At 45.1% G+C, this 24739-nt stretch overlaps 1 protein-coding gene across 4 annotated transcripts in view; it reads left to right on the top strand.

Annotated features, from left to right (window-relative positions):
* NSD1 (nuclear receptor binding SET domain protein 1) overlaps positions 1–24739 on the top strand; it is a 159238-nt gene that overhangs the window by 88688 nt on the left and 45811 nt on the right. For all 4 annotated transcript variants that reach the window (XM_077265941.1, XM_077265940.1, XM_077265943.1 and 1 more), the window contains exons 11-17: positions 14412–14552; positions 16431–16554; positions 16938–17138; positions 17933–18112; positions 18268–18424; positions 18505–18710; positions 18792–18904. In XM_077265941.1, coding sequence (XP_077122056.1) covers positions 14412–14552; positions 16431–16554; positions 16938–17138; positions 17933–18112; positions 18268–18424; positions 18505–18710; positions 18792–18904 — 1122 coding nt within the window. The remainder of the gene's footprint in view (positions 1–14411; positions 14553–16430; positions 16555–16937; positions 17139–17932; positions 18113–18267; positions 18425–18504; positions 18711–18791; positions 18905–24739) is intronic.

Below are 24739 nucleotides of genomic sequence, written 5' to 3'. Positions count from 1 at the left end.
AGCAGCCACATAGTATATAGCACAGGCCACGACATATTGTAGAATACCCGATGCGTTAATACAGGCCACGCAGTATATAACAGTGGCCATGCAGAATATAACACAGCCCAAACAGTATATAACATTTCCCATGTAGTATATAACACTGCCCACGTAGTATATAACATTGCCCACATAGTATATAGCAGCCACGCAGTATATAACACAGCCCACATAGTATATAACACTGCCCATGTAGTATATAGCAGCCATGTAGTATATAACGCAGCCCACGCAGTATATAACACAGCCCACATAGTATATAACACTGCCCATGTAGTATATAGCAGCCCATGTAGTATATAGCACAGCCCACGCAGTATATAACACAGCCCACATAGTATACAACACTGCCCACGTAGTATATAGCAGCCATGTAGTATATAACGCAGCCCACGCAGTATATAACACAGCCTACGCAGTATATAACACAGCCCACATAGTATACAACACTGCCCACGTATATAGCAGCAATGTAGATATAACGCAGCCCACGCAGTATATAACACAGCCCACGTAGTATTTAGCAGTGTGGGCACCATATCCCTGTTAAAAAAAATAAATAAATAAAAATAGTTATATACTCACCCTCCGTTTTCCAGCGAAGCTCTGTCGATGCGCGTGCGGCTGCCGCCAGCTTACTTTCCCAGGATGCATTGCGAAATTACCCAGATGACGTAGCGGTCTCGCGAGACTGCTAAGTCTTCTGGGTAATTTCGCAATGCATCTCTGGGAACGGAAGCTGGCTGCAGCCGCACGCGCCTCGGCGGACAATGGATGGTGAGAATAGCAGGTTTTTTGTTTTTTTATTTTTAACATTAGATCTTTTTACTATTGATGCTGCATAGGCAGCATCAATAGTAAAAAGTTGGTCACACAGGGTTCATAGCAGCGTTAACGGAGTGCGTTACCTGCGGCATAACGCGGTCCGTTAATGCGCTCATTAACCCTGTGTGAGCGCTGACTGGAGGGGAGTATGGAGCGGGCGCCGGGCACTGACTGGAGTAGGGAGGGACTAATTCTCGGCCTTACTGTGCCCGTCGCTGATTGGGCGCGGCAGCCAGGACAGGCAGCTGGCAAGACCAATCAGCGACGTGGGATTTCTGTGACGGAAGTTGCAGACAGAAAGACGGAAGTACCCCTTAGACAATTATATAGTAGATTTTCTATTCAATGGTGGGATAAAGGGAGTGAATAGAATATTTTTTATTTTATTTTCATAAATAGGCCGCATCCAGGGACTGACAGCGGCATTTAACAGGTTATTTAAAGGCCAGCATTCCTTGGTCTTAAAGGCACATATCCAGTATTGCATAGTCTTAAAGGCACAGAACCTGTATCCCCTGGTCTTAAAGGCTCATGACCAATATTCCCTTGCCTTAAAAGCCTATGACCAATCCGAAGCCGGTCACCCTAAATGAGCTCAGGAGCCCTCCACCGCCGATCCCAGCTTACCAGAGTACCTAATTCCCTGACTGGGCTTCGTCACTGCTGCAACCCATGGATTCTCTGACCAAGAGATGGAATCCCTCCGTGAACCCTCTCTGGCTCGGAGTGCTCGCAGGACCAATATAGATGGTCCCTTTCCTTCAAGCGAGCCGTCAGCTAGCAGGAGCTACAAGTTTTCTAGAAACGTACAGGTGTCTAGAAATGTACTCGCGCCTAGAAAACGGAAGTTTAATTTCCTGATCCCTCACCAATGATTTGCTGAGAACAAGTCTCTGAATATGGATCGGATATTGCCTTGGTTTTGGACTCACCAGAACTTCAGAAATTGATGGATGCGCCTATTTATATCATCAACCAATCTCTGTAGATTGACAAGGACTTCGATTCTACTCTAGATCACGCAGTGTCCCTCATTCGCCCGGACAGGGAGCGTCCGGATAAGCGATCCACTGGACAGAAGCCTCTTCAAGCGCGGTATCCTTTTTCAGCCAATATCCAAACACGTGGGATGTCCCCTCCACATCTACCCACCTAAGACGTGAGATGCCATGCCTGGTCTGATTCTTAAGGGCGACGGGTCCTTTTAAAAGGCACCGATCTCCCCACACCATTAATAGACGAGCACACGGAGTGTCGCCTCCATGTATCCTCTTCTACAGCCAGGCCTAATGCCGGACAACCAGCCCTGTTCACCTAGGGACCATAACTCTGTGGATGTACAGAGGCTCCCTTTTTGGCATCCGAACACCCCCTCTGCATCTCCACTATTTAGCAGATGATGCAAGAAGGCGGACGATCCCTCTCCACTTCCCTGATAAGAGGATGGTAGATCGAGTGTTCATCATTTTAACTCCACACCGTCAAAAGAGAACGGTAAGAGATGGCTTTTCCTGGCCACCTGCATGCAGCCTCGCATTCTGCCACTTGACATATTAACCGGGTAGAATCTCCTGTGGCATACTTACAAGTATCCCTGCCCGATGGGTCATCAATTAAAAATACAACGGACTGTCAGATAGCAAATCTGGTTCGTTCCGTCTTGCGGCCTCCAGTTCAGCGCTCTACCCTGCCTTAGCCGCCGCATGTGTTGCTAGAGCAATGGTCTCCTGGTCAGAGACCTTAACTATTTTGATTTCCAACAGTAACCTTTTCCCGAAGACGGTTCAGCTGGTCAATCAAATTTCTTGAGCGAGGAGACTAGCTGCTTCACGCCTCTCGGATGTGTCTACTTGCGCGGAGCTGTCAGCAGCAAATGCCATTACACTCAGGAGGACATTATAGCTCAGAGAATGGAAGCGTACTCTGCGTTCAAAAGGAATCTGACATCACTGCCTTACCAGAGTGAGAAGTTGGGAGTGTTCCCCATGCAGGAACAAGGGATCGCATGTTTCCTATAGAGCCAACCAGCAGTGGATCAGTTGTCCAGGAAGGTCTAGATCTAAGGTATCTTGGTTCCAAAAAGGGGACCGAAAAGTAAGACCGATCCTGAACCTCAAACTTCTACCAAGCTTGACAAGGTCCCCCTTCTTCGGATGGAGTTCCTCCGCTCCGCCATTACTTCAACGGAAAAAGGTGGAGTTTCTGGCATCCACCGCTGACATTCGGGATGCTTACCTTCACATTCCTATATTTTCCCCTCTTCAAAAATTCCTTCTCTTTCCCTTTCGAGAACAGCATTTTAAAATCACGACCTTGTCCTTAAGCCTTGCTACTGCACCCAGAGTGTTCGCAAGGGTTATGGCGGCTGTCATGTTCCTATTGCACCCTAGAGGCTTCATCGTCCTGCCCTATCTGGTTGACTTTCTAGCCACTCTTCCAGCCCTGCACTGTGCCCAGCGTCTGTCTCTTGCGATACCCTCTCTCTCCTGGGCTGGCAGCTAAACTTAGACAAGTTTTTCCTCATTTTCAGCCCATCAGATATCCTTTTTGGGGATGATCCTGGAATCTTCCAGAAGGTTGGTGATTCTCCCTTGAGACAAGGCCGTGGCCCTTCAACAGGGAGCTCGTGCACTTGTTCACTCATCCCCTAATTCCATTCGATTTGCTAGGAGGGTTCTGAGGAAAATGGTGACGACAATGGAAGCGGTTTCCTTCGCTCCTGTCATTTACTGCAGGTCAATCAGGCTTTCAGAGGGTAGCCTCTGAGCTCCTTCCTCATCCAGGGGAGATCCTTTCTCTCGGTTCAATGGTTATTAGTGACTACCAATACCAGTCCTCTTTTCCTGATCATTGTTCGGGGAATCCGAACTGTACGGCTAGTTCTACAGCAGGTCCACTGCCTTCTGGCGGGTCACCCCATCCGATTCAATCGGACTATCCCACGTCTGTGCCATACATCAATCATCTAGCAAGTACCCACAATCAGACATCATGGCCGAGGTACCTCACATTCTCTGTTGGGCCACGATCTATCATTCGGTGATCTCGGCACTACACATCTCAGGAGTAGAACTCTGGGCGGCAGACGCCGTCAGGGTCCCGCCTCATGTGAGTGGGAACTTCACCCGGAAGTCTTCCATCAGATCTGTCTTCTCTGGAGCACTCCAGATGTAGGTCAGATGGCGTACAGACTGAACGCCAATGTACTCTAGTTCATGGTTACTCCAGGACGGCGTCCTTCCGAAGGTTGGACACTTTATTTGGGCTACCTCACGGTAAGAGGACGGCTTCCTGACAGTTGCAGGAAGGGTTTAGCCGTTTCATCGGCCATGTTAGCTTGGTGGATTTGTTACACCATCCATTCCTTCTGTGTTAGATGTCAGCCCATCTCCCTGTCTATTGAGGTTTCTTGGTTTCTAGGCACCAGACGTCGACAAAGCACACCAGCAAGCTTGCGGGTTGGTCCAGTCCGCATGCATTCTTGAAGCATTATAATTCCCAGACTTCCACAGATGTGAGTCTGGGCATGCGGACTCTGCAGGCAGCGGTGTCGCACTTGTAAGTAGCGGTTACACAGGGCCTGATCTGATGTTGTCCCCACCCAGAGACTGCTTTGGGACGTCCCACGGTCTGTGTCCCCCAATGAGGCGAAGGAGAAATAGGGATTTTTGTGTACTCACTGTAAAATCCTTTTCTCCAAGCCATTCATTGGGGGACACCCATCCTATTATTAGCTTGTGCTTATTTTTATAATTTGACATGCTATACTCTCATTTATAATGTGACATGTTATACGCTCATATATTTTTTTTTTTAGTTCAAATAGGTTTTTATTAAGAATAACAAGATGATTGACATGTTACATTCGTATTTTCAATACAAAATATTTTCTCCCCCCCCCCCCTTTAAACAACTCCCTTTGATCCCAACACCCCCCACCCCAACCCAACAAGACAGCCCATCTTCCTTAACACCTCCATCAGTAAAACAAAAGGATAACTAATCCCCCAGCCCCTAATGTAAGCCACACTTTACAATGCCATTAATTAGGGATCGTAGTTCATTCAATTTGTATAATACCCCTATCCCTATCCCATGGCGATCCACGGAGACCACAGTTTATTGAACACTTCGATTTTCCCTTTCTTTTTGTAAAACCCCTTTTCGAGTGTCAGGCCTTGTTTCACATATTGTAGGAATTCTCCTCTTGACGGCGGTTCTTCCCTGATCCAATTTCGAGCTATTACCTTCCTAGCCATGTATAACAGTCTGGCAATAGCTAACTTTAGGTTACTATCTACTCCAATCTCATCCACGCATCCCAACAGGCACACAATTGGATCTCTTGGCACCACACATCCATACGCACCTTCCATACGACTCAAAACTACTAACCAAAATGCAGCCAGTCTCGGACACGTCCACATCATATGAAATATATCCGCATCCGTAGATTTACACCTTGGGCACTCGGAATTATCACGCAAACCTGCCTTATATAGTATTATCGGAGACCTATAGACCCTGTGTATTACATAGAGCTGTGACAGTCTATATGGTTCGCTCACTGACAGTCTTGGGACCCATTCTAGCACCGACTCCCAAGTCTCTTTATCCATTGGACCCAGATCCCTCTCCCATTTAGCTCTCGCCATTATCGGAAATCCCAACAGGAAAGTATGTAGCAGATCTTTATACAAAGTAGATATAACCCCCCCAGTAGACCCTTCATTACACACATACTCCAGTACTATATCTCTTTGAATTCTAATATCTCCGCTCCTATTCTGAGCTCTAAAAGCATGCAACATCCGCAAATACTGATACTCCCCCGCAGTCCCCAGACCAAACTCCGCCTGCAATTGGGAAAATGATTTTAACTCACCTCGCTCAAGTATCTGATACACGTACTGAATCCCTTTGACCTGCCATTCTGTCAGTATCCCCAGTGCCTCAAACTCCTGTAAGTTATTGTTATGCCATAGCGGAGAGAATCTCGTCAAGTCCGTGATCCTGCGTATATGTCTCAATCTACCCCACAACCTACGTATCAACAACAGTCGGGTATAATTTCCCCAGAGCTCCCAAGGATCCATCCTCCAAACATTGTACTACTGGCTTTCTTTTTGTCATCACTTCCATCAACCGCTGTACTGCTCCAAGAGACCCCTCAAGCGCCCATCCCTTTAGATGCTGACTCTGTGCTGCAAGAAAGTATATTTCAGGGTTAGGCAATGCTAGTCCCCCATCGTCCTTGGGTCGCTGAAGTGTCTCCAGTCTAATCCGCGGATATTGTCTCCCCCATATTAAATTCCTAAACAGAGAGTTGATCTGTCTAAATTTCCCGCGCGGTATCCACACTGGTGCATTATGCAAAATATACAGTATTTTCGGCATCAGAATCATTTTAATAAGATTCACCCTACCTACCACAGATAAATGCAGCTTAAGCCAAGCATCCACTTTTGCCTTCAGAATACCCAAGATTGGAGTCATATTCCTATGTATATAATCAGTAACAGGCATAGATACCCATATGCCAAGGTACTTGAATTGGCTCGTCACCTTCAGTCGCCCATCTTCCAGTGGCTCCCCCCCAACATCATCCACCTTAAACAAGATAGACTTAGGGTACTGTCACACAGTGCAATTTTGATCGCTACGACGGCACGATCCGTGACGTCTCAGCGATCGTATGATTATCGCTCCAGCGTCGTAGACTGCGGTCACACGTTGCAATCACGGCGCTGGAGCGATGCCGAAGTCCCCGGGTAACCAGGGTAAACATCGGGTTACTAAGCGCAGGTCCGCGCTTAGTAACCCGATGTTTACCCTGGTTACCAGCGTAAACGTAAAAAAAACAAACAGTACATACTCACATTCCGCTGTCTGTCCCCCGGCGTTCTGCTTCTCTCCACTGTGTAAGCACCATAGCTGGAAAGCACAGCGGTGACGTCAGACGTCACCGCCGTGCTCGCTTTCCGGCCGGCAGGCGCTCACAGTGCAGAGAAGCTGAGACGCCGGAGGACAGACACCGGAATGTGAGTATGTACTGTTTTTTTTTTTTACGTTTACGCTGGTAACCAGGGTAAACATCGGGTTACTAAGCGCGGCCCTGCGCTTAGTTATCCGATGTTTACCCTGGTTACAAGCGAACACATCGCTGGATCGCTGTCACACACAACGATCCAGCGATGTCAGCGGGTGATCAAGCGACGAAAGAAAGTTCCAAACGATCTGCTACGACGTACGATTCTCAGCAGGATCCCTGATCGCTGCTGCGTGTCAGACACTGCGATATCGTAACGATATCGCTAGAACGTCACGAATCGTACCGTCGTAGCGATCAAAATTGCACTGTGTGACAGTACCCTTACTCCAGTTTATCCTAAGTCCCGACAATGATCCGAAGCGTTCAATAATCCCAATGGCTCCCTCCAAGGACGCACCCGGGTCAGCCAAAAGCAAAAGAATGTCATCTGCATACAATGCCACCCTTTCTTCAATCCTCCCATATTTAAATCCAGTCATCTCATCAGACTGTCGAAGTTTAGCAGCCAGTGGCTCCACAGCCAGAGCAAACAAAAGAGGAGAGAGTGGACACCCCTGCCTAGTTCCTCTAGTTAGTTGTATGGTCCGTGATAACTCCCCGTTCACCCTGACCCTGGCCATCGGCATCGAGTACATCAGCCGAATCCAAGATATGAACTGCGGTCCAAACCCCATATTCCGCAACACCTGCCAAAGATACCCCCACTCCACGCTATCAAACGCCTTGTGGGCGTCTAAAGATGCAATAACTCTCTGGCCACAGTTATCGGATCTGAGCTGCAAATTCATAAATAGCCTTCGTAGATTAATCGCAGTGGACCTATCGGGCATAAAGCCAGACTGGTCTGAATGCACCAAGCCGAAATGACACTTGTCAACCTCATCGCCAATACCTTAGCCAGGAGTTTAACATCTATGGTGAGCAAGGAAATTGGCCGGTATGAATCCGGCAGTGTCAAGTCCTTCCCCTCCTTAGGAATCACCACTATTATGGCCTCTCGCATAGATGCCGGTAAACTTCCCCTATCCCTAGCCTCCTCCAGGACCGCCTTCAATCTAGGGATCAACACTTCCCCCAAGTTTTTATAAATTTCGGCAGGAAATCCATCTACACCAGGCGCCTTTCCATTAGTCATAGATTGCAATGCGCGACCCAACTCCTCCTCCGTAATGGGAGCCTCCAAGTCCTTTCTATCTATATCACTCAACCTTGGGAGCTCCAATTCCTCAAGGAACGCCACCGTCTCCTCCATTGACCCATCAACCCGAGAGGAATATAGGTCCGCATAAAAATCCGCGAAACTCTCCAAAATCTTTGAAGTCCCAGAGACAGTAATACCGCTCCCCGACACCAGAGAATGGACGAAGGAAGTACTTCTCTGGGCAGAAGCCACCAGCGACAGCAAATGACCCACAGATTCGCCCTCTTGGTAATAAGCCAGATTCATGAATTCCCTTTTCCTTTCGGCCTTACCCAGCAAAACTTCCTCCAGCTGACTCTGCGCTGCCTTTAACCTCCTCCCAGCTTCCAAAGATCCTGTTATTATCATCTCGTCTTCGGCTATCCTCAACCCATCAAGCGCCAATTTCTCTGCCTCTCTCGATTTCCGCTTACACCTGCTAATATCCCTAAACAGCAGCCCTCTCAAGTATGCTTTCATGGCTTCCCACACAGTAAGAGCGTCCGCACTACCCTCATTTATCTCAAAAAATTCCACCAACTCCTGCTTTATCTTTTCCAAATCTATATTATGTAGCCAATAAGGGTGAATTTTCCACTCCCTCCTGCTCCCGGCTCGTTTCCCCACCGGTCGAAACTCCACTTCAACTGGACTATGGTCTGAGAGAGCCCTAGGCAAATATCTCACATCCCCCACCATCGTGTCCATCAGACAGTTGCCCAGCGCCAAATCAATCCTAGACAAAGTACCATGAGCTGGCGAGTAACATGAATACCCCCTTTCCCCAGTATGTCTAACTCTCCATAAATCGATCATACCTACTTCCCGGACATAGGTCCCAAACGTAGTGACATGTCCCACCGTCCTATTCTGGGAGTTTTTATTTTTATCCCAAAAGTCATCACATATATTATTGAGATCGCCAATAATTAGAAGTGGTAATGGACCCCAACGCTCTACCCTCTCCAGCACCTCTCTTATCTTCTTACTTGAGTATGGAGGCGGAATATACATTGCCGCAATGCACATCAACACACCATTAATTTTACAGTTTACCACCACATACTGGCCATCCACATCCTCCTTTGCCGCCACTTCCTCATACTTCACCCCCGTAGGTATTAACACAGACACACCCCTAGAATAAGTAGAAAAAGTAGAATGGTACGCCCTCTGTATCCAGCGCCTATTCAATACATTCACCCTCTCCCGCACTAAATGTGTCTCCAGCAAACATATCATTGAAACCTTCTGTTTTCGAACATACTGTAACACTGCCGTCCGCCGTGTCTTATCCGCCAGACCTCTCACATTCCAACTCAATATTTTAGTACAATCCCCAATCATGTGGCTCATCATTTCTCATGGTATCCAATTTCCCAAGTTTAGGCTGTCCCAACCCTCCCTCCCCCCCTACCCCCACCCAACTGACCCCCCTAACCCTCCCAATATAGCTCATTCTTTCTCTCATCAAGAGCGGGGCTCCACTGCCCATTGCGAGCACTCTCACCTGCTTAACCCTCCCCTTTCGCGTCCCGCTGCCATAGCAATCATAATTTCCCCCCAACTTTTCACTTTAATATATCTAAACATTCAAACTTATATGAACATATATAAAAAAAAATACCAAACCAATTTACAGTACCCGGCCTAGCCCTCCTCCCTCATATTTAGTAGACGGTACTGTCCCCTCAGGCCAGTCAATTAACATGACCCAGCAAAACCCTCAGCAGTTGCTCAACTCTTTAACCAATGCTAACAAATGTAGAACCCTCTGCCAGCGATAGAGAAAACGATTCACAACCAGATATCGCCGAAATGTCAATCACCCATTCCCTTAAGCTTTTTCTCATTAGCATCAATCCACTGGGTAGCGTCCTCCGGTGTCAGGAAGAAGTGGGTCTTATTAAAAGCCACCAGTCTCAGCTTTGCGGGAAACATCACTGAATACTGCACTCCCAGCTCCCTTAGTCGTCGCTTGATTCCAGTAAACTTCATCCGTTGCTTCTGAACCGCAGCGGAATAGTCCGGATAAATGGCGATTTTTTTTTTTTTTTTTTTTTTTTTTTTTTGTCCTCCCGCCGTCAGATCCTCCAGTTCTCTAGCCTTTCTAAGGATAATGTCTCTATCTCTGTAGTTCAATATTTTGGCAAGCATGGTATGAGGGTACGCTCCTGCCCCAGGGGGCTGTGGTGGGACCCTATGAGCCCGTTCAACCGCAAAAACTTTTGTCAGCACTGTGCTCCCAATTTTTTCCAGCAGCCAGCTTTCAACAAATTCTGTGGGGTTTCTCCCCTCAGTCTTTTCAGGCAGCCCCACTATACGTATATTATTTCTTCTGGATCTATTTTCCAGATCCTCATTTTTGGCCGTGAGCTCGGCTATTGCTTGGGTGAACTTCTTCTCAGCTTTTTGTAATCTAACTATGTGATCTTCTGCCGTGCTCACCCTCTCCTCCACCACTCCTATACGTTTGTCCATCTTTTGTAGGGCTGCATTAATCTGTGCAGTGTCCCCTTTAACCTCCTGCATCTGCTGGGCCAGGGAATTCAGGGACTGCTGACATGAAGAGATCAGTGTGATAACATCTCTAAGGGTCGGCTCCTCTGCCTGTGATATGCCTTCAGATCCCCCACTAGCCCCCACCATGCTTTCTCTCTCCTTCCCCTTCTGTACCTCGTGCTGCTGCACCATGCCTGCTTCCTCCTCCTCCTTGTCAGCTCCAGCTCTGGGTCCTTGTTCTGCATCTGCAGCTTCCACCCTGGCATATTGCTGTAGCTTCGCCGCTACCTCCATGCGACGCTGACATGCTGCATTCTCCCTGTCAGCGTCTTCTCTGGCCTCAGCTCCATCTTGGCCGGCTCCTGCATCGCCCAGTCCTGCATCTTTCTGCCGCCTCCTGGTCATTGCTGCCAGCTCCGGTGCCTCCGTTCAGAACCGCAGTGCTCTCCGGACCTTCAGCCAGCCGGGCTCGATAAGTATACCCGAAAATCAGGGTTAAAACAGGATTTTAAGTCCTTCTGGCAGCGAGAGCACTCTTCCCTGCTTCCACTCACATGGCCAGCTAGGACACGCCCCATACGCTCATATATTATTGATCTCCTACTGCTTTTGCATCGAACTGGTTAGCTGAGAGCCAGCAGGAGGGTGTATACTGCGGGGGAGGAGCTAACTTTCATTGTATCACTTAGTGTCAGCCTCCTAGTGGCAGCAGCATACATCCACGGTCTGTGTCCCCCAATGAATGGCTCGGAGAAAAGGATTTTACGGTGAGTACACAAAAATCCCTATTTTACTGACCTGAGATATAAGTGAATAGCATCCCCATGCAGGTGACAATCCAGCAGCTGTCGGTTGTTTACTATAGCTGACAACTTGCTGCATCAGCCATGATCAGCATTGGCACCGTCCATATCTGTTTAACCCCTTAGATGCTGCTGTCAATGACTACGGCATCTAGATGGTTAAGAGTATGGTGGCTTCCTCATTAATCCCATCGGCACCCTGAGATCTTGATCGTGTGGTCCTGATGTTTGCCATGGCAGTTCATGGCCAAATAACGGCCTTCGCGTCTGCCGGCTATATTGACCAGTTCAAAAGTTACCATATTTAGGTGGTAAAAATATAAGGTTTTCATTCCTGTTATGCCACTTTGCATTAATTAATTCCTGAAAAGCACCTGAAGGGTTAATGAACTACATGAAAGCAATTTTGAAAAAGTTTAGGGGTGCAGTTTTGCAAAAATGGTATCACTTTTGGTGGTTTCCAATATATAGGACCCCCAAAGTTACTTCAAAACTGAACAGGTCCCAAAAAAATAAGTTTTGTAAATTTCCTTGAAAAAATAAATTACTGCTACATTTTTAAACCTTCTAAAATTCTAACAAAATAAAATACCATTTTACAAATGGTGCTGATGTAAAGAAGACATGAGGGAAATGTTATTTTTTTTAATGTTTTTCTGTGGTATGACTATCTGGATTAAAGGGATGATCATTAAAAGATTGAAAATTGCACATTCTTAAACATTTTTTGTCAAATTTCTGATATTTTTATAAATCAATGTAAATATATGTCAACCTAAATTTAGCATTAACATAAAATGTGTCACGAAAAAACAGTCTCCGAATCACTGGGATATGTTGAAAATTTCTAGATATTACTACATAAAGTGATACTTGGTCAGATTTTAAAAAATTGGCCCTGTCACCAAGGGGTTAATGCACTACCGGAAGAAATGTATACAAGTCAGATACTAGGGTACATTTCCTTTGTAACTATGCCACATTGGGTGAATTTGTCAGGCATGCTTACTTCTTGCCCCAGCTGAAGTTGTAAGTACTGTTGTAAAATGGAAACCTATTATGTTTTGAAAAACCACGATGGCTTATTTCATACTCTGCTCTGTACAGGCGAACTATGGATTATTTAAAAAAAAATGCTAAGTGCACCTTGCCAACATGCACTGTCTTTTACACCTCTTTGTACAGGATTTTGAAAGATGGTTTTATTCTAATATGTGTATAGGGGTCGATCTAATGACTACTATATGGATAAAGAGTACAGTAGGTGGCAAGGATCGTGGCACTTTGTTACCGTTAGCCATTTTTCCATAAGTGCTGTATGCTGCTCCATACACCTTTCTTAAAGGGAACCTGTCACCCCCAAAATCGATGGTGAGGTAAGCTCACCGTCATCAGGGGCTTATCTACAGCATTCTGTAATGCTGTAGATAAGCCCCCGATGTTACCTGAAAGAGGAGAAAAAGAGGTTATAATATACTCACCTGGGCGGTCCCGCTGCTGGTCCGCGGTCAAATGGACGTCTCAGGACCGCTTCGGCGCCTCCTATCTTCATTCCATGACGTCCTCTTCTGGTCTCCGCGGCTTCGGCGCAGGCGTACTTTGTCTGCCCTGTTGAGGGCAGAGCAAAGTACTGCAGTGCGCAGGCGCCGGGCCTCTCTGACCTTACCGGCGCCTGCGCACTGCAGTACTTTGCTCTGCCCTCAACAGGGCAGACAAAGTACGCCTGCGCCGGAGTAGCGGCGCGAAGACCAGAAGAGGACGTCATGGAATGAAGATGGGAGGCGCTGTACCAGACCTGAGACGCCCATCGCAGCGGGACCGCCCCTGGGTGAATATAATCTAACGTCTTTTTCTCCTCTTTCAGGTAACATCGGCGGCTTATCTACAGCATTACAGAATGCTGTAGATAAGCCCCTGATGACTTTGAGCTTACCTCACCATCGATTTTGGGGGTGACCGGTTCGCTTTAAGAGATTAGAGCTCATGCAATTATCATGCATCACCTTGAATGTCTGGAGGCATGCCGATGGGAATTGACAGTTGATGCGTGCTCAGTAGAAGAGGGACTAACCCAGCCCCTTAAATTGACGTAATTGATGATGTCCAGTTTAAAGACAGGAAAGATAAATATCTTGGTACCGTGTTAGCCAGTAGATAGAAAAATGTTTAGAATTGACAGTCCTCAGTGGTTGATACCTTTTAATGGCTAACTGAAAAGATGGTAACAAATTGCAAGCTTTCTAGACTACACAGGTCTCTTCATCAGGCATAGACTAATACAAATTCTGAAGAATCACATATTTATGCACAACATAGCACATAAAAAAAAAAGAAAAACCCATGGATCATGCCACCTGTCTTATCCATGGGTTTTTTTTTTTTTCTGTGCTATGTTGTGCATAAATATGTGATTCTTCAGAATTTGTAATAGTCTATGCCTGATGAAAAGACCTGAGTAGTCTCGAAAGCTTGCAATTTGTTACCATCTTTTCAGTTAGCCATTAAAAGGTATCAACCACTGAGGACTCTCAATTCTAAACATTTTTCAGTTTAAAGACAGTAACAGCAGTTGTGAGGAGTGACTGCAGCGCCAGTCCCATTTTAGGGCAGAAAAAGAATCGGGGGTGAATGACAGCTGCCCTCGCCCCCTGATGATGATCTGGTTGAGAAGCTTTTGCACATGCTGGAGGAGTCAAATGAAACGTTAATGAAAGTAGAGACAGAAAAATTGTAAGTTAAAGTACACAGGGAACAGCAAGGAATCTCTTAATGTACGTTAGAAACGTAGTTACTGGTTACATATTGAGTATTCTGTTCTCTATTAGCTTTCGGACCAGCCCTTTAGGCCTTGGCTGTTAAGTTGTAGTCAACTGTTCAGAAATCTTCTTTAGCAAAAAAAGTTCTTTTAAGTTCTAGCTTTAATGGGAAAGTACTTAATAAACCATTCTAGAATAGATAGCGAGATATATATCTCTATATTAAATATATTTTTGTCCCCATAATTTAGCGCGATCTGCTCGAGAATGATGCAGCCAGTCCAAGTGACACAGCTGAAGAAGGGCTAGAGCATGAACATGGACCTGCGTCAAAGAAGGCCCAGCTTGAGCGATGTGGTGGTGGAGCTGCCATGAAGGAGAATGTGTGTCAGGTATACGGCTATATTCATTTGACTCCTTATTTTTATTGGTAGTAGCAGTTTACATTTGAGCTAATTGCTATGCTACATTTGAAGCCTAAATATGTAGCTTTGCATTATAGTATTATACTTATTAGGCATTCAACGCCTTTCAGCATTCAAGTTTCTACTTTGTGAGTGGCTGGGAGATTACTGCAAAATAAAAAAAACAGTGTAGTTAAAAACCAAACTTAATAACAAAGCCACAAAAAGAGGACTAAAAATGAAAGAATTAATACAGCAGAAAAGGGGCTGCAGTGCTTACCTGTCCATGTCTCCGCACATGTGCACTATCAGGATGCATCAAACCCATGTAGTGAAGATGGCGGCAACACGGGTGCAAAATACTGATAAGACAACCACTCACAGCCTACCAATCCGTGGAGGGGTGATTGCTTAGTGTATGATTGTACAGTAGAGGCTTGTATAGGGCGCTGTTCACATACAGGTAATGTCTGATTCACAGCCTATTAGTGACGCCCATACTATTAGATCAGGCGGGCTGCCCAGCACTATGTAAATGCATCCCATGTGGACACCCCAGTATATAAGACCTAACGTGCTGGGCCTGGCTGCACCATGAAAAATAAAGTGCAAAAAATACATATAAATATGTGAGGTATTGGTCGATATTTTGGGTAGTTATGCAAGCTCGAAACCCGTGCCGAGTGTCCTCACACTTGCGAGTCCTAACACTAAACTTAATAGCAAAGCCACAAAAAGAGGACTGAAAATCCTCCCAAAAACTCAAGAATTAGTACAGCAGAAAAGGGGCAACAGTGCTTACATGCCCAGGTCTCCGAACAAATGCACTACAGGATGCAGCAAACCCATATAGCAAAGATGTGTGTTGCCGCCATCTTTACTACATGGGTCTGCTGCATCCTGTAGTGCATTTGTTCGGAGACCTGGGCAGGTATGCACTGCTGCCCCTTTTCTGCTGTATTAAGTAGATAAAAACCAGTTTGCATATCGATGTAAGTGTTGAAGTTGCTTATATGAGCTCTGTGGCCCCTTTAAACAGCTGATCGTCGAGATGCGAAAGTTGGGCATACACAAATTTAATATTGATGGTGTTTTAAGGAAGTCTTCAGTTTTAAAAGGCTGAATCCCTTTAAGTATACAACTGAATATCAAGCCTTTTTATTTTTCTATTAACTTTGTGTATGTATTTGGGGTGATTTTGATGAGTAAGTAATGAATTTCTTACACTTTTATCAAAATAAAAAAATAGCATCTAATTTTTTGGGCATGCGTACCATTTTTATTCTATTTTTATTTTATTTTTAGTAGGGTTGAGAAAATAAATTCTGCCACTAATCATTACACTGAGCTTCTGAATTGCAGTGTACTATGCCTATGAGTGGGAAAACTTGCAGCCTGTTGGGGCCCAAAGCAGAAGTGAGACCTTTGTCAGTCTCCAAGCTGCCATGACTATTCTCTGGTATGCAGGAATGAAACCACCCTCTCCCCTTACCACTTAGATGGCCACTGACTATTGACTGCCTTGTCATAAATGGCTGTGGTTGGAGTTCCCTTTAATTCTGGCTATTGTCACGTCGGCTAACACTCGGCATATTCCAATAGTATAATCTGGTTAATGTACTCAGTCTGAGCACTGATCTCCGTCTGATTTATACTGCTGCTGACTCTTCTCTAAACCCTGATCTTCGGAATGAAGGAGCAGCGGCACAGCTAGTTTTAGCGCTGCTCCCATGCAGCCCAGACACTTATTCTCTAGATCTGGGGTGTCATGATAGTAATTAGTGACGTAGTGTACGGCTGGAGAGCCTGTGTATGCCTCCTGTCTTATGCGGTGTTATCAGGGAAGGTCCCTTTTCTTTTCTACAGGTGTGCGAGAAGCCAGGAGAGCTGCTGCTGTGTGAGGCCCAGTGCTGCGGAGCATTTCACCTGCAGTGCCTTGGTCTGAGTGACATGCCTCGGGGAAAGTTCATCTGCAGTGAGTGTTCTTCAGGTAGGTGTCAAACGTAACAGATTGTAGTTTCAATAATTAAAAATATGAATAATCTTATTTGGAAGAAGTGTTCAATTAGCCTGTGGGTTGCCTTTCACAATCAGCATTGCAGTTTTGCAAGCAGCCTTTTCCAGACGTGTGAGTTTTTAGGCTGAGCTGTCAAACTGACTAACATCCCTAATCCTATACTCCGTGTAGAGTTATGCAGCTGTAACGGTCATTGTTTCAATGACAGCCTTTCTTAATTATGTGCTCAAGAACTTTTTTTTTCCTTTTTCCCAATCTATCTTATTGGGTTTTTTCTATTTGCTTCATCTTGTTTTCCTTTTAATATATCTGGAATTAAAATATATATATATTTTTGAAAATGTTTATCTTTTAAGGTGTCCATACCTGTTTTGTATGCAAGTCCTCGGATGAAGGGGTAAAACGCTGCTCACTTCCCCTGTGTGGAAAGTACTACCATGAAGATTGTGCTTTTAATTATCTACCTACCATTCAACTAAATCGAGGTTTTCGCTGTTCTTTACATATCTGCAACACTTGTCATGTCAACAATCCCAACAACCCATCTGCATCCAAAGGTGAGCTGTCTATGGTGGTGGAAATGAATGGGTAAGGCCCCCATCACATGTCTGTGTTTGCCGTATTTATTGTATCTGTTTTTTCACAAATGCACATGTACCCATTAGAATCTATGGTGCTGCAAACCGCATGGAGACATGTCCGTTTTTGTTTTTTTTTACCAAGAGCACGCATGACAAGGGCCAATACAAATCTATGGGTCTGTGAAACAAATACAATAGCTGGGTGTCATCTGTGTGCTGTACATATTTAACATTATTATATTATATTATTATAATATTTAACATCTAGAAGAAGTTTTCGCATCTATTTTTTTCTTAAGCTATAATGGAAAACAATGTATGGCACACTGACAGTTACCGTCTTTTTTCCGGTACCAGTATTATGCGGACATGAGAAGGGAGCCTATGTTAGATACCACGTATATTTCTCCTATAAAAAAAGTCAAGTTAGTTCCAAGACCCAAAGCAAAGTTGCTTGACTATCATATAACGAATTGATGCTTTTAATAATTAATACCTAAATCATTTTATTTTACTTGCCTATATAGCACTATTAATTTTACAACACAACACAAATTGGTTTCCATTGGGCTCATAATATAAATCGTTTATCAGTACATAAACAATAGGCAAACATACAAGCTCCTTGTAGATGTTCTCTTAATGCGATCTCTTTTCTATGATTCTTACTTGTAAAGTACTGATATTACCTTTTTATAATGTGTCTTGAGGGGCTAATTTTAGGAGCGATTACTGCATTGCTTAAATCTTTTTACTTTATTGGGGCACAGGTCGCTTGATGAGATGTGTTCGATGTCCAGTTGCCTATCATGCCAACGATTTCTGTATGGCAGCAGGAACAGTTGCCTTGGCTTCTAATAGTATTATTTGCCCAAGCCACTTTACTCCCCGTAGAGGCTGTAAGAACCACGAGCATGTTAATGTCAGCTGGTGCTTTGTGTGCTCTGAAGGTAAGTTTATCGGATTTTCCCATTCACAGCTGTCTCCACTAAGGTTACAGTAGTTTGTGTGTTTTTGTTCAGTTAGATGGCTTGGTGGTTAATTTGTGTCTTTGCATTATTTCATAGTATAGTGCAATATATTAAATATACTTTCTTTGTGTCAGGTGGAAGTCTTCTTTGTTGTGAGTCCTGTCCAGCTGCTTTTCACCGTGAATGTCTTAATATTGACATGCCAGAGGGTAGCTGGTTCTGCAATGACTGTAAAGCTGGCAAAAAGCCTCATTATAAGGAAATAGTATGGGTTAAAGTCGGGCGATACAGGTAATAGACTGCTTTCTACCTTCCACCTGTCCATCTTTCCTGATAATAGTTAAGAAAGCATTTTGTATACTTTTTTTCAGGTGGTGGCCTGCTGAGGTTTGTCATCCGAAGACCATTCCAACCAATATCCAGAAGATGAAACATGACATTGGAGAGTTTCCAGTCTTATTCTTTGGTTCTAAGGACTTCTTATGGACCCACCAGGCCAGAGTATTTCCTTACATGGAAGGAGATGCTCTTAACAAAGATAAGATGAGCAAGGGAGTGGATGCTGTATACAAGAAAGGTATAGTCAACCTTTTTTTTGTTGTTGCTTTTGAGAGCATTTTAGAACGATTTTGCATTTAGTCATATTACTTTCTTCTAGGACTGATGGAAGCTGCAGAAAGATTTGAAGAGTTAAGAGCACAGAAGGAAATAAGGCAATTGCAAGAAGAGAAGAAAAATGATAAAAAACCACCTCCTTATAAGCACATTAAAGTGAGTAGCTGAGTTTTATCCCATTAATTCCCTTTTCTTCCTTACACCCTTATCTGTCATGTCAACAACCCCCTCTTTACAACCTCCGACACATAGTTATGTCCAAGGTCGTCTCTCTGCATTTGATGCAGGCTCCGGTGCTGAGCCTGCATCTTTCCCATTTAACCTTAACAAAAAAACTCATACTGACCTGGAGAATCATAGTGGCAGGTCACTGTTAGCATTTAGTAAACATGGTAAATAAGAAAAAAAAAATTGTGGAATTGCAAAACAAAAGTGCAATTCCACAGCACTTGGAATTTTGTTCCTGTTTTCCAGTATACTATATGGTAAAATCAATGTCATTCAAAAGAACAACTCATCCCGCAAAAAAACAAGCCCTCTTATGGCTATAGTGACGGGAAAATATAAAAGTTATGGCTCTGGGAAGAAGAGGGGCAAAAACAACACGAAACTGTAAATCGCTAGGTGGTGAAGGGGTTAATCAATTCCTCAAGCTTAACATTTGTTCTAAGATTTTTGAAACTGTTATTCATACCTTTTGAATCCTCCCCTTATGAAGCCTGTAATGGTGAAATACAAGCAGATTGCAAAAAAAATGCGCTTGTTAGTTTATAATGGCTTTTACAAATTGCTAACCTACGTTGCTGCTTAATAAACTAAGTGGCTTTATTCTGTTTTGTATAAATGGGGTCATAACGTCCAGGGTTTTATGTAGCGCTATATGTACAACTCTGTGATAGCATGGGATCAGGCATGATGGCTGTTAGCATGTTATATCATAGCTGACACTCTTTGTAGATTAGCGGGCACTACTAGCATGAGCCTTTGAATGCGGCGAGGTGCCCACGCCTGCTGTTTAGTAAATCTGTTAGACCCTTCATTTACAAGTGATGGCAACTACACAGGTTTTTACCATTGTTTCCAAGTCTGCACCACTTTTCCTTTGAAATTGCTTTTAAATATCGAGGGGTTCAATGTTGGATGCTGAGTCTTTGCTTCCATCAAACTTCTGAGTGGACCCGTAACCAGGTAACCTTGATTACAACTCGGTGACGCACCCTAATAGTGGAGGAGAACCTCAGCAGATGACCGCGCTGTTACTGAAATTAATCTCTATATTAAGACCAACATTAATAGTACCGCCATATGGTCAGTGGTAGATACCAGTCATACGGAACATATAAGAGATTACAGCACAGTTATAGATGGTGACTTACAGCTGACGTTCTTTCTGATGGAATCATTCTCTTTTCCCGTCTTATCCATCTGGCCCAGAGCGACATGACAACTTCTTCCGGCCACGACTTGGCTGCAGAGATTACAACAAAGACACCTTTTCCAACCTGCCCAAACTCCTTGCCCTGCTAATATAGCAGCAGTGGCTCAGTTTTGGGATATGTGTCCCTATTCTTCACCTACCGTGTGGTGCTGTGTGCCTTCTAGATGGTAAAACAAACCACAAAAATATAGTAATGCCCTGTGCAAGTGCCCTAGAATGCAGTGCCCACATTTTGCCCCCTAGAAAGTAATAATGCCCTCTGTGTGTCCCCTTTGACAGTCAGGCTATGTGCACACGTTCAGGAATTCTTGCAGAAAATTCCTGAGGAAAACCTGAAATTTTCTGCAAGAAATCCGCATGCGTTTTTTGCGCGTTTTTACCGCGTTTTTGACGCGTTTTTGGTGCGTTTTTTTCTGGACATTTCCCAATGCATTTTAAGTGGGAAATCCGCAAAAAAACCGCAAAATTAATGAACATGCTGCGTTTTTTACCGCGATGCGTTTTTACCGCGGAAAAAAACGCATCATGTGTACAAAAAGTGCAGAATTCATTAAAAATGATAGGATGCATAATATAAGCAGATTATTTGCGGTTTTATAGCGTTTTTATAGGGAAAAAACGCGAATAATCTGCAACGTGTGAACACAGCCTCACAGTAATAAATAATAATCAATAATCTTTATTTTTATATAGCGCTAACATATTCCGCAGCGCTTTACAGGTTGCACACATTATCATCACTGTCCCCGTTGGGGCTCACAATCTAAATTCCCTATCAGTATGTCTTTGGAATGTGGGAGGAAACCGGAGTACCCGGAGGAAACCCACGCGAACACGGAGAGAACATACAAACTCTTTGCAGATGTTGTCCTTGGTGGGGTTTGAACCCAGGACTCCAGCGCTGCAAGGCTGCTGTGCTAACCACTGCGCCACTGTGCTGTAATCGGAGTTCCACTATAACAAAAAGTGCCCACTTTACATTTAATAATGTCCCGAGTCTGGGGGCGTGGATATGTAGTCCAAGAGAGAGGACGCACCTCAGGAGAGCTCCGGTCATCCTGAATTAAATTCTGCCATAAATCCCCTGACTTACCGGCTGCACCGGCTAAGAGGGTGCTCTTAAGACCCCTGGAGACCGGCGACCCCTGGAAGTGGCACTTTTGGAGCTCAGAGACGCCGGGAGGTGAAGTGACCTGAGCGGGCGGCAAGATCCCTGTGCTGCGGCGGCCATCTTGAGGCACGTGTCCCTGCGCTTGGGACGCGGCGCCGGCGGTTACCGGAGCCGGCGACATCCCCCCTGAAGGAGACGGACGCCGGAGCTGAGGCGGGAGCGCTGTGGAACGCCGAGACACAGGTGCTGGGTCTGGGGCGGTGAGCGGCGCCTGGGAGGACGGCAGCCATTACTACAGCGCGCTTTCCAGCAGTAAGGAGAGCGGCGCTACACAGCAGATCGCGGTATAACCCGGGAGGCGAACATACTGCTGAAATAATAAAAGGACAGTGCGGTGTGTGCCCTGGAAAATTGGGCCCTGCAACCCCTTTATCTGACAAGCTCCTGTTTGTACCATAAACTTTGGAGGGATTAACCCCTCCCTCCCTGCTGTGCTGCCTGTGGAGGCTGTGAGCTGCTCTGGGGCATAGTGCCTGGGTGAATCCTGAGCTGCTGCTTCTGTGAATACCTGACAATCCTCTTATCTGGCTGGTGATCTCCTTAGGATCTATCCCTGAATTTAACTTTGCCGGATTGGCTATTGGAGAATAGACCAGCTATAACTAGATGTGTGATCCATCTGAAGGGTCCTTCTGCTAACCACCATGCAACACTCCAAAGGAGCGGGGGCTGCTGAGAAATTAAAGAAATATGCCAGAGAAGACACTTCTGATAATGCACGCACTCTCAGAAATAATCCCACGCAGAACCAACGCAAAAGTCGTCCTTCTGACAGTAATGAGGAGGGAGAGCAGGGCGAACTGACTCTTAAACAAGCGTCTGAGCAACTGATGCAGGCCATATCCCTCACCAGATCTTCTCTTACTGAGAAAATAGAAGACAAACACACTGAAGTGGGTCGTTTGCGAAATGATATGCAAGCTATGAGAGGACGCATCTCGGAGGTTGAAACAAGAGTGTCTCAGATAGAAGACACCATCACTCCTATGGAAACTAAATTGTCAAAAGCCGCCGGGTCCGTGAATGCCTGGAAACAAAAAGCAGACGACCTGGAAAATAGGCTACGCCGAAACAACATTCAAATTATTGGCCTGCCGGAGCGCTCGGAGGGTCAACAGCCTGAGCAATTCCTGGAGGATTGGCTGAAAACCTCCCTAGGAGATGGATTCTATTCTCCTCAACATTTTCTGTGGAGAGGGCCCATAGAGTACCGACGAGGCCTCTTACCCCCCCCCCCCCCCCCCCCCGGAGCTCCGCCCCGGCCCTTCTTGGCACGCCTCCTTAACTGCAGAGATAGAGATGCGATACTCCGTTTGGCGAGGCAGAAGGGCCCTATTAAATTTAATAACGCTACTATATCAATTTTCCCGGATTTCTCCATGGAACTCCAGAAGCAGCCAGTTCGATTCGTGGAAGTTAAGAAGCGGCTCAGGGATAAAAACATCATTTATTCCATGCTTTACCCGGCTCGACTCCGCGTTGTCCATGAAGGCTCTTCCCTGTTTTTTACAGATCCGGCGGAGGTACCCGAATGGTTACGAACATACAAGGTGTCTCATGTGCCGGACTCCTGAACAAACATTCTTTCTTATCCAATGGCAGCACAAAATAGAGCTCTCCGTACAAGGTGTTGAGCTTACCAACAATACCGAACGCTGATTCCAGTGAGGGTATCCCCTTTTCTAATTGACTGTAGGAGTATAGGATTATACTCCTCTACTGTTCAAGTTATATTTTGTTTGGGTTCTTACACCAGTTTTGACTGTTTGATATGTTTGATAGTCGCCATTGATAATTCTGTGCTCTGCGTGGTGTTCCTGATCTCTACACAAGCTATGATGTATAATATTCCTTTTCTCAAGTGTAGCTATGGGGTCTGAGATTGTATGTATGACTTGGAATGTACGGGGTATTAAGACCCCCCGTAAAAAAATCAAGGTATTTTCACAGATTAAGCGGTATCATCCCCATGTTGTAGCACTTGTGGAGACACATCTGACAAGGGACACAGCTAAATGTACGCAAAAGCCGTGGGTGCAGTGGTCCCTTCACGCATTTCATACCAGCTATTCAAGAGGGGTCTCTCTGCTAATTCATAGAAGTGTTAGATGGGAGGCCAGGGAGGCAAGACGAGATCCCGAAGGTCGTTTTGTTTTTGTACACGCCTTTATTAACACGCGGGAATACGTGATACTGTGCATCTATAACTCACCCCCAGCTAATATATCGGTCCTCCGCATGGCAATGGGATTCTCCCTAAATTATCCTGATGCTAGTATTATTTGTATGGGAGATTTTAACTTAGTCATGGATAGTTCCTTAGATAAATTGAGACTGGATGACGGGATGTCTGGAGGCCCTACTATTCAATCTCCCTCTCAGTTGGCACTGTTTATGGGTGGTAGTGGATGGCTGGACCTATGGAGAGTACGTCACCCTGGGGTAAGGGATTACACTTGTCATTCGTCAACTAGACGGTCTCTATCTCGCATAGACTATATATTTGGGTCTAGTGACCTGGCATTACGAGTGGATAATATTGAGCATGGCAACAGGGGGATATCGGACCACAGTCCAGTCATTCTTAAACTTAAATATGGTCAGTCAAATAATACTATACCCTGGAAATTGAATCCCTTCTGGCTGAAATTAATAGATTCTAGCGATAGAACGGTGGATCAGCTGAACTGTTTTATCCTTACCCACCCAGACCCCTCAAATCTTAGTCTGTTTTGCGATACCCTAAAAGCATATCTAAGGGGATGTCTGTCTTCCACAATTTCCTATATTAAAAGGAAGACGGCAGGGGAGGACGACGAGATGGAGCGACGTTTGAAGGAATCCGAGACCGCCTATGTGGCCAACCAAACTAGTGGCAATAGGGTGGCATGGCTCACTTCCCAAAGGTTATATACCCAACATATAGACAAAAAATCCAAACGCAAGTTGTTTTTTACCCGTCAATCCTATTTCGAATTGGGGAACCAGGCCAGTAAACTATTGGCTTTTCTAGTACGCCAGCACAACACATCTAATACAGTATTACAGATCCGGGCACATGATGGTCCATTGGTATCCTCTACCGAGGAGATCCTACAGTGTTTCCACGATTACTATAAATCTTTATACAAGTCTAGTAGTGGTGTTGGTGTTCCTGAATGTGTAGACTATTTATCGGACATAGCGTTCCCCTCATTGAGTCCAGTTCAGCAAGCCTTTATGGAAGCTGAGTTTACTTTGGAGGAGGTGGAGCAAGCTATAATGGATATGGCCACCGGGAAGGCTCCTGGACCTGATGTCCTGATGCTCCTATTGAGCTGTATAAGAAATATCGAGCTCAACTGGCACCACTTTTATTGAAGGTACTTAGAAGTATATGGGA

Source organism: Ranitomeya variabilis, chromosome 5, assembly GCF_051348905.1.
Source record: "Ranitomeya variabilis isolate aRanVar5 chromosome 5, aRanVar5.hap1, whole genome shotgun sequence".
Lineage (NCBI taxonomy): Eukaryota > Metazoa > Chordata > Amphibia > Anura > Dendrobatidae > Ranitomeya > Ranitomeya variabilis.
This window is presented reverse-complemented; position numbering and strand designations above follow the sequence as displayed.